This window comes from Balearica regulorum, chromosome 6 (assembly GCF_011004875.1).
Source record: "Balearica regulorum gibbericeps isolate bBalReg1 chromosome 6, bBalReg1.pri, whole genome shotgun sequence".
NCBI classification, from domain to species: Eukaryota; Metazoa; Chordata; class Aves; order Gruiformes; family Gruidae; genus Balearica; species Balearica regulorum.
The window spans coordinates 8,595,567-8,611,514 of NC_046189.1; the positions used below are offsets into that span (position 1 = coordinate 8,595,567).

Genomic DNA, 15,948 nt, shown 5'->3' on the forward strand with positions numbered 1-15,948 from the left:
CCTTCATGTCTTCTAAGCCTTTTTTTTTTTTTTTCCCCCACTTACTGTGCAACAAGTTCAGAAATATCTTACGGGAAATGGAAACGTAGTTGATTTTATGATTGCAAATTAGAATGTTAGTCTTCTCAGTGTTGGTCTAAACAATTCCAGCAAGAAGTATACTTAACCACATTTTAATTTCTCTCATTAGTTCTTCTTTTATAATTCATCTTACTTTTTATTTTCTGTATTCCTAACTTGGTACACCACTTTCCCTGTACTATCGCCCAGATCCCTTGGGTTTAAGTCAGGTGGAAGTAATGGAACCCTATTGAGGGTTCTAGATTTGGCACTTTGGCTTTTCTAGATGCTAAAACCCATTGTGAAAGGTGTGTCATTTCCAAGGTTTCTCACGCTCAACTTGCCCCAATTTTTGGCAGAACTTGCACTGCCACTACCTGCTGTCCATTATAAATGGGAGACAGAACTGTGGGCACAGTATTCCACATTCACTGAAGCAAAGTTACACTTTATATCATGTGGATCTGGCCCAACACTCAGTTCACTTTCTACTAAAGCATGTGTAAAACCTACCCTGCTTAGTCCATCTGGTCCTGGGTGGGTAGGATGCCCTGGAGGACCAGGGTCACCAGGCTGGCCAGGGATACCAGGTTCACCATCAATCCCTTGAGGACCCCGAGGACCCTAGAAAGAAAATCAGAAATGCCAACAGTGTGCAAAGTTATTCATTAAAATCATTGTAACTGGCAAGCAACTGCCTCGTTTGTGATAAATCTGTGTTTCCTGAAAGATCTTCAAACAAACAACATCCCTCAAGATCTGTTCCTACCTTCAGATCAGAAACATTAGCTAAAATTAGTCACAAAACCAACACACAAGTAAACTGCAGTAATTTCTCTCACAGACTCTTTTAGAAACTCAGGCTTCCTATCAATTCCATACTAGAGTATACTATTCCTGAAAAACTATTTGGCTTTGCACACAATATAGAATAACACGAATTTACTTCTAAAATACACATAAACTCATATTAGCGTACATACTTACACATGCTTAGGAAATTCCATCATAAGGCTGGATTTTTACAGCTTCCTGACATCATGAATGGTTTAGACAGCTAATACTATTGCTGAATTCTCAACACAGTTACACTGCCAAAAATGCAGAGTAACTCCCTTGGCGTCTATGTTATTTCTAGCTAGTATGTGCAGAGTAGGCTATGTGGCCGTCCAATTGCTCCCATTTTGATCACCCACTTTTGATTCCTAAACTGCATTCATCTTATCTTGTGTCAGAACTAAAATTAAATATAGAAGCAGCTAATAAAACATTAGTGGAACAAAATCAATAGCAACAGGGCCAATATATCTATACTTCAATCGCAAATGCAGACTTTAAAGTGCTTGTCACTACTGCTTGTTTCATTAGAATAAAATGCTTGACTATGGTGAGGAAAAATTTTATATGGTAGAATGAGCTCTTCTGTTTTAAGGACCCTTAAACATAAAAGTTTGGGAGCCTGGCTCAGTGAGTCATCTTTACAAACACAATTATAATCAGACAGATTGCTTGTATTTCCATGAAATGAGGGCTGTGTTTCCTTGCAGTCTGCAACACATTTCAGTGGAATTTATGTCTGAGCTACTATAGTTTGAACTAGTATGGTTCGCATGCTAAAGAAAAAGCATTCCCTTGGGAAAGGGCCACACTGGGATAGCACTGACAATAGGATTCCTGGAAACTCCCAGTGAATGAGCTCATTCTCCTAATTCTCCATCTATCTTTATGGTCTGCAATTTCTATAAGCCTAGTGATCGGGGAAAATCTTTTTCTTATCAGACAGACATGTACACACACACCTCCCTACTTGCAGAATGAGTTGTGAGTAGATGGTATTCTGAAACAAATGAGAAGATTCATGCATGTTGGACGGAAGCAGAAGGTTCTAGCAGAAAACTGTATTATTAAATATTTCTATTATAAACAGAAGTAGAGACTGCCAAACATAAAAGTGCATACTGTCCAAAGGAGGAAAAGAATGTTATCTTCTTTCATTTGTTCCCAAAATAAAAAGAAAACAAAGCATTAGAGAAGAAAACAGTTGCCTATAGAGAATTAAGCAAGCTTCTATATGACTACTGATTTTCAATAACCAAACCAAGACACCTTAACAAAATCTGATATAGAAAAAAGTCTTTTTTTCAATTCTTTTTAAAGAAGGACCTACTTTTTAATCACCAAAAATTAACCTGCTTAAAGAGCAAAATTGCAAAGCCCAACCTCGAACCCAAAAAGTCCCCAAAAGCACGTTGTATTTGTACGTAGCAGCTAACCAGCAACATATGACCACTGTCTGGGGTTTTTAAAATAAATTCTTGATTATACTTTTATTTTATATTATATTTATATTTTATATTATTTATCTATTCGTATGTATATTTCTAAAAAAAAGCCCTTTGATTTTCTTTCACCAGCTCAAGGTCAGTGAGGGTTAAAAAAAAGGGGGGGGAATTCTCACAAAGACCACGAGGTGGCAGCGTTTAAACACGCAATTTACTCATTCTGGCCCATTGCTGCTGCTGTTCAGGGAACTATTACAGGTTTTGACTGTCACGGAATAAAAAGAAATGCAGATCGTGGTAGAACACTCTTAAACTACTATCTATTTTAACTGGTGCTGCAATGACAATCGAGTATAAATCCATACTGAAACAAAACATACCAATGGTTCTGAGGATGCTCAAGCTTACTTTCTGTCTTCAAAAGATCATTTGTAAACTGAAATTGTATCGTGCTCCAAAACTCCCCCTCCCCAGATGCATTTTGCAAACGCAAATGTGCTATTCCCTAGCTGTTTCTCTCTCATTGTTACACTAACAAAGAATTTGAAGTAAAAAATATGTTAATATTCCAGAATTAATTTTACATCCAAGGGTCCTGCTTTTGTAAAAGGCCATAGCAAGGTTGAGTTCCTTCTGCTCACTAGTCAGTAAGAGCCTTATTTTCAAAGGAGCTGACTGGTTCCTAATCCCCTGATATTCCTTGAAAGCAGTATAATAACCTATGTCAAAGGAACTCAAAACTATTTACAGCCTTTTGGTATTTTAGGTGCTTCTAGCTACCATTCTGTGGAGACATGCAAGGGATGCATGGCACAGAATCAGAAATGATTTAGCGTCTCATTGACAATACTGCATACTAGGAAAGCACTTCAGACATCTCTATAAACACAGTCAAGATTCCTCTGTGCACCACAAGATTTCACAATTACTTCCAGAATTCTTTTAAGCGTCTTGATACTCAATCACCAGACAAACATCTTATGGTGATCTAGAGAGCAGCAGTGGCTTGGCATCCATCTCAAAGAGGCTATGCGCTTCCTCCACTGCTTTAGAAGAAGTGTCATTACCATCTATGGACAGCAGGCACTCACTAGAGGAAGAGCAGAAAAGAGTCAGTTTTAGGCCTATGCCTAAACTCAGTATTGGCTTGCTCTCTCCTGAGGCATAGGAAATTATCCACATAAAAATTACAGTGATACAACTCTTCAAAATCTGCTTTTAGCAGCTTCTGCTCTTTGACCTAGCTTTTTCAACACGAACGTGTCGTCTTTGGTATTTTCAGCACTCCCTTTTGGCCATTCTGTGGTTCTCCACATGCAGACACTGACATTCCCTTATGAAGTCTTTATTTCCACTGAGCAATCTTGATTATATTATTCACCAGCATACCAACATATGTAGTCACATATTAACTCCTGCTAACTTCCTGAGCTTTGCCGTTTCTGAAATACTCTGAGCCACACAGCTCACACTGCTTCTGATAGACAGCAGTAACCAACAAAAAGTCAGCAAGTTCTTCAACAGGCGAATGTGATGTTCCAGTTTTGTTCTTTGTTCTTTTTTTTTTTTTTTTTTTTAATCCTGGAGAAAGCCATAGTCTCAGACACTGCTTTGGGTAACTGGCGAGAAAGTATGGCTTCTAGTGGAAATACTACTAAACCTCTGTAAATTATCTCAAAACATTCAGGTATAAATCTACTCAGGGAATGGTGAGGTATAAACATTTTTCTGTTTGTTACCTGATTCTTGGTAAATATGAGGAAAGTTCTGGTAACTCCAGAAGACATACAGACAGTTTAAAGCCATCTAACCTTTTGAGGTTAGTCCAGTACTTGATTTCTGAGATACTTATTAACTTACAGGTCTTCCCTTTGGCCCTCGTTCTCCTCGTGGTCCTTGTGAGCCTGGAGGCCCCTAAAAGAAAGATTAGAAATATTAAGTACCTGTTAAACTAGTTAACAATTAAAAAAGCTCTGAAAATATGAAATGCAATGCTTATTTGAAAATTAATTTGTGGTTTTTTTTTTTTTCCCACATGATCATAAAGAAAACATCTACAATCACCAATTATTCAATATTTCTTCTCAATTGAACATTGCCTGAAGGGAGTAGAACCAGGATGCAGAGATCAACAAAACAGTTTAATCTCTCACGTGCTCCATAGGTTAATTTTGCAAAGGTTTTCTGAGTACTGGTGGGTCTTAATGTGGAGATGAACGGGTTTGAAACATAGGTTCCTGCTAGTCCAGAACTGCTCTCTACTTAGCCACAGATGGGGAGCATACTGCACCTCCTTCTACTCTTGCTAGATCCCTGCTAGAAAAGCATCCCCCAGCATCATCCTGGCACCGAGGTCCCTAGACACGCATGTACTGCAAGCACACATCCATTCATTTAGGGGATGGGCTGACCTCAGACTAGTAAAAAATCCCATAATCTTGTTTCCTCCTCAAATGCATTGGCTTTGCAGACAATATCCACTACAGACACAGAAGAATCCTCCTTCACATTATCCTCACAATACAAAACAGAAAGGCAAAAAGTGGAAAATGTTATCATCAGAGAAACAGAAGATCAAAAAATACTCACAGCTGGTCCCGGGCGGCCTCGTATTCCTGAAACCTAAAGAAGGCAATATAAATTAAAGTTACCACACAACATTATGGCTATATCTGTAATGACTACCCTACAGAAAATTAGTTACTGAAAAGTAAATAGCAAGAGAGAAAACTAAAGTACCAGGCAAGCTGTAAGGCTTTTTGGGGGGGGGGGGGGGGGGGAAATCCACTGGTTATGTCTTTCCAATTTGGAGTCGTTTTATAGGCAATATGAGGAAAATCTTAGAAGTATCATTTTTACTCTAAAAAAAGATGAAATAAATAAGTGAATTACAATGACTTAGTCTCAACTTAATGATCCTTTTAACTTGTCTTCATGCTAGAAAGGGATAATAAAGATAGGAAGTGACAATTTATTTCACCACTTCTCAAGTGTCTCTACACTTTCCAAATACTAATTTACCATTATACCTCCACAAAATTCTAACTATAAAAATGAAGATTATGACAGATTTAACTCAATAAGATTTTTTCCCTAAAATGCAATGGACAGGAATTTCTAATATTACATATGTGAAACAGCATAATTAATTCCATTTCTTTCATTCCTAGGCTGTACATTTTATTGTATTTCCTTAATTAATGCAATTCTGCTTTAAAGCACTAAGATGTATACTACTATGGTGTGCTGATAAATGAAGCAAAAAATGGACTTACAGGTGGCACTATTCCAGGTTCTCCTTTTTGTCCCTGTAGGAAAAAGACAAAAAAACCATCAGATGGCAGAAAACAAGTGAAACTTCAATTAACCATACCAGTTTCACCAACACCATCCCTGTGATCCTGACAAATGCCGAGACTTCTCTAAGGATACAACTGAGACTAAACTAAGGTACCTGTGATTGCTAATCCATACTATTTTTAATGCCTATGGACACCGATTAATGAAGGCTTTAAGTTACCAGGTTTTCTCTAACTGCATAACGTACTGGCTGAAAGGAGAGTCAAACTAAAATATTACCATGATATTTAAATACTAGAAAACATGTTGTAGTTCTGTTATTGGATGATTTGATTCAATGAAATGCAGAGCCCAGAGCAGCATTCAGACTCCATTTCTTCAAGGTATTAAATTAAAATTCATATTATTATATTTATGGACATAAAAAACCTGCATGTCCATCTGCAGCATAGGGACAGAATACAAAATGGTATCTGAGAACTTCTGAATGAAGGACACAGCATTTGCCAATTGACTTTTCTTTGAGCTGAATGCGTTCACAATGATTACACGTTACATAAAATAACTGGGTTTAGACCTATTGCTGGTAACTGTGACACAAAAAGAGGACTTTTTCTAAAAGTTTCCTTTACAAACTTTCCTGCCTTGTTTATCAAGTAATAATAAGCTGGTTACAGTCCATTTATTTCCATAAACTGCCTCTGCATAGAGAGCTACTCAGTTTTAATGACTGTATATACTTGATCACCTAAAAATTATTTCCGTTATTTCTTGAAGCTGCTGACTAACTTAGAAGCTCATTTATCAGAATGTATTTTAATTTCTTTTGTAAGAATAAATCTTCTCTTTGTTTAACTGCACACTATGAGAGATGCTGCCCACCGAAGTGCAACTCTGTGCAAGAATACTTCATCCCTGTTCTTCATCAGCGCCCGCACCAAGCGACCCTGTCGAACGCTCAGGCCCCAGCAGAGCCTCCTGTTGTAAGGGACCTTCACAAGAACTCGAGTAATGGTTGCCAGTGTTTTACTTAGTGTTGACTCTAACCTGGCAATGATGTTATGCAAGCTGCCTCAGGCGGCCTGAATTATTACCACAGTGAGAGTAGAAAGGATGCCAAAACACTGTTTTCAGCATGGTTCCATAGATTTAAATATGGCTGAGGAGTATTTTTATATTTGTGCAATCCTCCAAGTGATTTATACAAAACCCCAGCTATTCATGGTCAAGTATATGAAATAATGAAATACAACAGCAAATGTAAGAAAATCAAAATTCTTATTAAAAATGCTGTTTAGATCAGTGTAAAACATTTTTTAAAACTTGAATTTTTAAGTATAACTCTGCATTGGAACTCATCACATCAATGCTGTGGGGTACCAGCTAGAAGGCAGAGTAGTTTTGGAGTATGTTTGCCTAGCAAAGGTGTCCCTTAGGCTCCTCTGTGTCCTACCTCAGTGTGTCCGACCTCAGTGGCTGCGCCAGCCTATGGGTAGTAGCGCAACAGGTATCTTGTGATTGATACCTGAATTAGGTATAGGCCAAAGCTAACACAAGGACAGCTAGACAAGACACATTAACGCCTTGCACCATAATACAGACGTGTCTCCTGCACAAAGTTTTAACAATTCCAGCAGGAATGGTTAGATGAATTGTGCTACCTACTGCACACTGGGCAGCTAAGTGTGAGCAAAAAACAAGCTGGAAGTTTTAATAGTTTGGCTTCTAATGACCTAACGGTCCCTTCCCTCATTTTGTGGCACTGCTAGTGATTAAACAACCAAACTACTCAAACTGGAATTCCTTTTATGTAGACAGCAGGGATTTTCAGTCAAGGGATTCTCTATATTAAGAGCAAGGGTTTTGCCTGCATCCCAGCATTTTTTCCATGTGGGCTGCAATCTCCCTAGCCACTAAGGAGGAAAGAATTAAGTGTTTTTAACAGACCTTATATTTAATTTCTGTGAAGTGCTCCAAGGAGATACAAAAGATTCTTTTAACAGTTGTAATACATTAAGAAAAAAAAAAAAAAAAGTGAAGGAAATCTTACCTTTCTTCCTCTACCTATTAAAAAGGACAAAAGAAGAAGAGAGGAAATTAATGTTTTTACTCTGAGAACCAGAATACAGTAAGAGTTGAGTGCAGGTGTTACAGCTAGAGCCATCCCAGATCCTGGATGCACAGAAGATGGTGTATCACCTCCAGGGAGCTGGGGAAGTTCCCAGGGACACGCGTACTCCCTTGTTCAGGTGTGAGGAATCAGAATGGTTTGCAATGATGTCCTCTGATACTCACCCTTTTTCAGCATTGCACAGAATAAGGAAAAGCACTTTAGGAAAGCAGAATATCTCGTGGGGAATTGGCAGAAGCTGGCCTAATGATTGACAGTGAAGTCAAATGAAGTTTTATTACTGACTTCAATACAAGCAATGTTGATGGATCCACAACATATTACATGGTATTTTTCAAAAGAGAGCTGACTGAGGGATTTTTGACCCTTTCTTGTTTGAAAAGCACCTGCAATATCATGTGCCTGAATTCAAAGCCACATAGCCATAGTCATATCCACAAATATCATTCAGAGGAATATTTTATTAATACCTTGACTAACAGTAAAGAATGCTGTAATGTATCCATATTGCTTTTATTTGTTGGGTGTACCTTGTTGGCCTAATGCCTCCCACAACACAGCAGGATGCACCATCTGTTTATTAATGCTTGCCACATCTCACTCCACCGCTCAATTACACAAGTCCCTACTACCATACTCTTTATCACTACTTTGTTCTATATTAAGCTAATCAACAGCAATTATATCTCCTGAAGAAATTGCTTTAATTATTTTCTACAGAATGTAGTTCAAATAATGCAATACACAGTATTAACAAGCATTATTTGCAAGTTAAGAGATTTTCTTTAAGGAAAATTGAGTGGGGATTGCTTCATCCAAGTCTCTCCAGGAAGAAGAAATGGACTGGAAAAGACATAATCTTTAAGGTATATCACAGAAAGTATGCAAACAGGGAGTTAATAATACTTCATGCTAATTTTTTTTCTTAAGTCTCACAAAAGGATCATGCATCCACATTTCTACTTTGGGGAAATGCTTTATACTGTTTACATATAATGTTTACATTTATTCATCTATTGGAGGGGCCCTGAGCATTTTATTAAAGCATACACTTATTTTATTATATATTTCACCTAATAAATATATATATCTATCTTGATATGTTTATTATATATATTTATCTTAATATATTTATCTTCAGTTCCAGATTAACCACAAAAAGAAGCCAGGAGTCAACCTCCTTGAAATATCACAATGAAATTCAGATCAATCATTTAGCTATAAAGCCATTTGGGCTTATATCAGTTTCATAGTCAGAAGAAAACTTTCTAGAACCAGCTCAGGTGCAACCCAAGATGGAAGACAACTGCCAAGTATCTACTCTCTTCAGATTTAAACTTCCATCATGGAAATACTACTAGAAATTTCAGTTATCATGAGGTTCCTAGTTCTTTGGACTGTCTCTCCTTTTGAAAAAGCAAACTGGAAAGCAATCTTACCAATGGTGGTGTCAAAATCACGTGTTGTATGGGGACACACAGGACAGCATTCTCCTGCAGGCACCTGTGGGTTCTCACACTCCAGCACATCTTGACACTGGATTTCATCGCAAAGAATAGCTCCATTGTCACAGACGCAAATTTGGCATGGTGAGGGCTTCCAAATATCCCTGTTCAGGTACATCTGGCCATTCTGAGTGCAGGCTATTTCTTCAACATCTTCTCCTGGGATAGGAGAGAGAATATACAACACGTTTTCCAACCATGAAATCAAAGTAGGAGTAGGTCTGGACAAGGAAAGAGCATATCTGGAGATGAGAAGCACCATCACATACACAGAGAAAACATCCACAAGAATAGCTGAAGTTGATGTTAAGGACTTTTAAATAGCAGTCATCTTAAATGTCTTATTTTATCACCTTATTTCTTGATTAGAAAGAAGTAAAATAGAGTCATCATGGAGTGCACAAACCCACCACAGTATTGAATGAACATTGCCTCATGAGTCTCTGGATGTCATTCAGTGGGGTACTAACTCTGTGTGGAAGAACTCCTGCTATGTGCCAGCTCTCTGTAACTGTTGTGCACAGGGTATTAGAGACATCTGGCTAGGGAGAAGAACTGCTGAGACTTCTGTACAAAACGGCATACACTACCTGCTCCCTGCTGCAGGTACTTTATATAGCCAGACTTATCACAGCATTGAATGGACATGGCAGTGGTGGTTGAAAAGAAAAAAACCTCATTTATTGGGGTCTTGGTCTAAGGTAAAGCCAACATGGACAATCAAATCTTCCAAACAGGACAGTCATCACTGTCTAGCGCCAACAGCCAGCAGTCTCCATTTTGCTCAGTTCTTATAACCCAGCTGGTCATGGCTCTGTGTGATTACCCCAGCACACAAATAAATTATTGCTATAGATATATATTAACTATATACAAAATATCTCTTAAATGTTTTAACTCTATATGAAAGACTATCCTATGTGGCCATTTATATAGGAACAGCATTGACTGACTATATGCATATGCCTTATGTATGTACACATTCACACATTTGTATGGAGGTCATTCTATTTTATTGCAGTTACATATATCATTTTTAACCTAATCCACTCCATTTACATCAGGTTTACTTTCTTTCTTGTGTTAATACTATTACTTTTCTTTCTTTTCCTTGAATTCCATTTTAGAATTAATTTATTACTGATTATTTAGAATGCATTCAATATCGTTTTTGCTCTCTTCTCTCCAACAAATCTACCAAGGCAGAACAAGTTCTCTGGGTTCAATTTATAACTTAAGACATTTCAAAAACTCTGTTTACTTCCTACTCTGTAGGCAAATACCCCAAATATCTGGATTATTTTTTTTAATCATGAGTGAGTATCTCCCCGTAAAAACAAAATACGTCTGATAAAGAATTCAAAATTCAAGTCAAGTGGAAGCTTTTCTTTGGCTATCCAACATTTTACAGAATGCCCTTTCAGCAAAAAAGAAAGATTTTTTCACTTTGGCCCAACAAATATTTCATCCTCTAAAGGAACACAAGTGCCCGCAAAAGCAATGAACTGTCCCCATGCTGTCCCTAGACAATGGGTCACAAAACTGCAAACCAAGAACCCCAGTGCCAAGGCACCCTCTGAGTAATACACAGCAAAGCTGCCACACACAGTATAAAATTATTCTTCTGACCCCCGGGATACTGCAGAGAAGATTAATCTTACCTGAGTGAGAACTCCATCTGACCACAGAAACCTTCCTATCAAGAATGTCTTCGAAACTGGACAATCCAGTTAAAACTATTATCTGAAAATTCCCCAAAAGCCCTAATTTCCAACTGATACAGGACTGGGAATAGGGGCAATTATATATATATATCTATGTCTATATATATAGAGAGAGATGACATCCCACTAGTCAAAGATCATGACCATTATTTTTTAAGAAAACCTGTTGTTAGCGTAAAAATTAACATCTCTAAGGACAAGGACAGTTTCACTGTTCTATGCAATTCTGTCCTAATTTAAACCAGATGTAAACAGAAAATCCCAAAGTAATAAATATGAACAGATTTGGGATTTCAGCTTCATGCCTTAACTCAAGTCCAGTTACTCCGTCAATGTCAAAGCTCGGAGAAGCAGAGCAGATGTGTCATTAACTGTTGCCTGCCATCACTAACTTCTGCAGCTTTCTAACAGAAACTGAAATCCAAATTTATACCAGGTCAACTCCTCTCTTCAATCAATTTATCACACCGACAAAATGACTCGAAGGGGTGCTGCAGAAGCTCAGGAGGAAATGTTTTCAGTGTGAAGTAAAGACATCAACCAAGTGTGCTGTACAGTCCATTTATGACATTGTGAGAATCATTTTCCAAACTGCAGATCATATTTTGGAAAGCACTCTTCTCGCTTCTCCCTTGTGTGCATGACATAATGCACTGTCTGACATATTTAGCCTCTTCCCCCCAGATGTCTGGCATATGGTCTATGTCTTCCTTAATGTATGACCTGCAGCACTGGTTGTGCTGTTCAGAAGAGCAGCAGTTTGCATAAATGAAATTTCTGAGTTACTGAGCCCAAAGTCAGCATTCTGTCATAACTTCAAATAAACCACATAGCAACTGCTTTGGCAAATCAGAGCTGAGCCAGATGGTGACTAGCTTCTGCCTGCTCAGCGGCTGAGAAAGAGGCAGACAAAGGCAGGGGGACAAGCACATACCAACTTTCCTATCAGATTGCAGATATGGTCATAGTAAAAACAAACAAACAAACAAACCCCACCCCACAATACTGCCAGAAAACACATTTTTAACTTTAAATCTTTTGATTATGTTTGATGCTTCTAGTTTTCCTTTCTGCTGTGACTGCATTACACCGAGAGACTAACCTGAAATGAGCAGCTATTTCAAAGGCAACTCATCCCGCATCACCTTTTGACATTTTCCTCTCAGGTCTGAACTGCAGGCACGTTATCCATCTATACCTTGACTGGGAAAGGCAGCAAAGGAAATTGTTCCACCATTCCTCCCTGGTTTGGAAATCTGCAAGTTCTTTTAATTACAGAGACCAAGTTACAAACTCTTTATGTCGCATGTTCTTTCTGCCTCTGTGGTTTTAAGACAAGGTGCTGAACGGCTTGAGAAGCAGCTTTGGAAATTCTCAATGTACAAAAGGATCTGCTAGCCCATTAACCAATTCTTTTCTCACCAACAAAAAGTATAATTCTGATTGGTACTGGACCTAACCAAAGAATCTACAGGCAAATCCACTGAAGTCGATGAAAATGAGTTCCAAAGCAGTCTGTATATATAAAAGGCAGAAGAAAATACATTGTAGGGTGTTAAGGACTCATTCAAAGGACCTTCATGAAAGACAATTTCAATTAAAAGCACAGTAAGTACAATGCAATTATTTTTCTACTATATATTGATCTGTTGGAGTATCAGTTTTGCTTTAAAGAACTATTTAATCAGAAGTCAGTCAGTCAGTTATAGCTAATATACTAAGCCATTGTATTCAGAGACTACGCATCAACAGTTCGAAGGTAAAAGAATCGCATCGTGCGCTGACATACCCAGGCCTGGTTCTTGTGACAACACTGAAATTGTATTAATTACTGGGGGGTAAACCCCCCATCTCAGCCACTAGATGGCTGTCAAAGCCCATCAGTCATTACGAGCGAGTGTCAAAGAAGCTGATGCACAGTAAAGGCGTGCTAGTCACACCCGGCCTGGAGTGTTTTATGGTGAGCTTGTTTTCCTTTCAAGTAAATTTTTCTCAAGGTTAATTCCACTCCTCAACAAGCCAACAACAGGTCAAGTGTTTTAAAAGACAGCATATGAAACCATTTCAATCCTGCACCACCAGAGATACATCATTTTGAAAGCAACACCTGGAAATTCACTGCTGCTTTGTTCTTTAAAGTTACTCCTCATTATTGCACTATTACTGTTCTCCTTGACTTCTGGTTCGCATCTTGCGTGTGAACAAGGAAAGTAAGACCTGGGCATAGAACCACGTAGAACAAAAAGAAAGAAGGAAAATGACACCATAAAAAGAGAAAATTTTTTTTCAACAGTGTCTTGAGCAAAAATATTTTTAAAGGGTAAGAAAGGGGAGAAAAGAAAGACTGCTCCACACATACAAACAGGAAGACTTGCTGAAGCTGTCTTCCTAAGGTCTTATTTTTCCTTGCAGAAACGTCCCCAAAGCCCCAAACTATATTCTCCTGTTCCCTGTCTCTGCTTATAGACAGCCTAATATGGAAGCAGTCAACCACCATTACCTCAGCTGAAGAGACGGCATGTATATGATGGAAAGGAATACATCTCTCAATGCCCTACTTGGGCAAAAAATGGCACGAGCAAAACTTGCAGATATATAGGCTTTCTGCAGACATGAACAAGTTTAGTTCATAGATGACATGGTAAGGGAAAGAAAAGGATTTGACAGCAAAGCAGCTCCATTTCAGTGCATTTTTACTAGTCCTACCAACACAATAATTAAAGGAGCCTAAAAGCTGACAGACCTACAGCTGTAGAGAACATTGTCTAACAAAGGCATAAGAGATGATGACTGGTATTCAAAGCACAGTCTGCCAGTTTTATGCTTTCTTCTGCCAAGAGGGACTTCTTGATGCAGACTGTAACCAAACCTCAATGCTTTTACATTTCTTAACACAAAAAGACTGGAACAGAAGAGTATGGTTATTTAATGAAAAACGGTTGGAAACAAAACAGCTTATGTAGGTAGCTTCTCATCCTGTCTTTGTCATCCTGACGCTAGTTTGTGCAAAGTGTAAGGAAATATAAGATTACATAGATACAATGGTTTTTAAATTTTAAAAAAATTCTAGAATACGAAAAGCTGAGTTTCAAGTTATGAATTATAAAATTCAATCCTGCTGACTCACAAAGCAGAGGTACAGAAGTAAATCAAAATGAAATACGATATGCACTAACAACCATTTTGCAGATGTACTGTTGTGCATGTGTACAGACCGCCCAGAGAGGGACAAGAGGAGTCTGGTATTAATAATCTTTGATTGTCAGCCTGTTGCAACAACAATGTAGGGCTTGATCCAGTTCCCATTAAATCAATGGAAAAAAACCCCTTATTTACTCCAATAAGAATCAGACCATCTGTTGTGTTTATCTTTTGATAACTTTTTCTAGTGGCAATAAATAATTATCCAAATTACTGTGCCATGCAAATATGTAATGTAAATGTAATTATTTTGAAAATCAGATACTTCTCAGGAGTGCTGATAAATACAAAACCTATTTTCCATTTGTTGCATGGAAATAGTTCTTGTTAATAATGATTAACCCAGTTTACATAAGTACTTTACAGTTACATACACGAGGATGAACCTGGAATCCCTTACCAATAAAAGGCTGAACTGATTCACAATTCACTTACTATGAAAAAATGAAATCAAATTTGCATTCAGACATTTCCACTCAGGATACATCATACACTTTATTGAACTTTAGATAACAGCTAGAGCACAACAATGCACTTACATTCAAATAACTCAGCATTCTTTTGGAAACACTGACCACTAACAAGGTCTGTAACAGAGTGTTAATTCACTAAGGGTTACAGAAGATGAATGTTCTCTCAGTTGCTTCAAATTCAGTTTACATCTCCCTGCATAGCCAAAAGAATAAACAACAAATGACACACAGATTCATCAAGAGTATCACGCAGAGGATTGCTTTATTACAGGACTGTCTAAACAAATAACTAGCACAGACAATCACTGGTCTAAAATAAGATGACTTTCTCAAAATCTGTGGCTCTGTGTTAGTTTATGCCAGCTGAAGGTCCGGATGAACATTTCATTTTGTATTTCCCCTATGGTTTCCTAAGGAAATTAGGCTTATGTGACCATACTGACTGCACTGTGACATCTGTGTCCCCAAGCCCATTTGATTCCAGGGGCTGATTTCAGCCAAGTTCGACAGAGACCTTGTGAGAGACCAAGTCACTAAGATAATTGTGCTCCTGCAAGTTTTGTGACCATATGCAGTTAGGAAGAGAAGGGAGTTCCAAGTTAATGCCCCACCATGGCTCCCTTGTAAAACAAGCGGATAATAACAAATCTCTTTCATGATACTTTTGGGAATGTGCGCAGGCACACAGTTTAAAACACAAACTTGTAGGAAACCAGGTTTCATCAGAACTGTTTCTTAGGAAAAGAGGTGGAGTTTTTTATTCCCCCCTGCAGAGTTCCTGCCCCCCAAAAAATCCTATAGGCTAACTTGCAAAGTTGATGATACGTAAGTGTTTTTAAAAGCATTCCACAGATTAAGACACTGAATGGTCTTAATTCCAAATGAGTTTTCAATGTGATTGAGGGGGTCAACCCTCTGGCAAGGAGTTGCCACCCTTTGTGCTTTTTTGCAGAAAAGTCCCAGGGTGTTCTCCTAAATGATGTAGACAATTTTAAAACATGTATTTTAGGGCTGGAAAATTACACTCTCAACTGTTTTTCCTGCAGAGTCCACAAATAACATTAAGTATGAATAAATACTGCTAACTATCAAGGTGCAAGTCACCTCCCAAGCCGAGACTTAATTAACTGTTGAAATTGCTATAGCAGTAAACCAAAGCCTTACTAAAGGCATACATTTTGTGGCCAGCCAGTCACTTCTGACTGGCACTAAGGGGAGGGAGTTTACCCTCTGAGATTCATCAACCAAGAAAACCCAACCCCCAAGCTCTAA

The 15,948-nt window shown here is 38.2% G+C and overlaps 1 protein-coding gene across 2 annotated transcripts in view; it reads right to left on the minus strand.

Moving 5' to 3' along the window:
* The window catches only part of COL5A2 (collagen type V alpha 2 chain), a 109,235-nt gene that overhangs the window by 44,743 nt on the left and 48,544 nt on the right, over window positions 1-15,948 (minus strand). The window contains exons 2-7 of one of the 2 annotated variants that reach the window (XM_075756145.1): window positions 9,213-9,437; window positions 7,693-7,706; window positions 5,618-5,650; window positions 4,932-4,964; window positions 4,203-4,256; window positions 574-684 (exon numbers count right to left, since the gene is read on the minus strand). In XM_075756145.1, coding sequence (XP_075612260.1) covers window positions 574-684; window positions 4,203-4,256; window positions 4,932-4,964; window positions 5,618-5,650; window positions 7,693-7,706; window positions 9,213-9,437 — 470 coding nt within the window. Of the gene's footprint in view, window positions 1-573; window positions 685-4,202; window positions 4,257-4,931; window positions 4,965-5,617; window positions 5,651-7,692; window positions 7,707-9,204; window positions 9,438-15,948 lie in introns of both variants that reach the window. The other variant, XM_075756146.1, reaches the window with a different exon arrangement.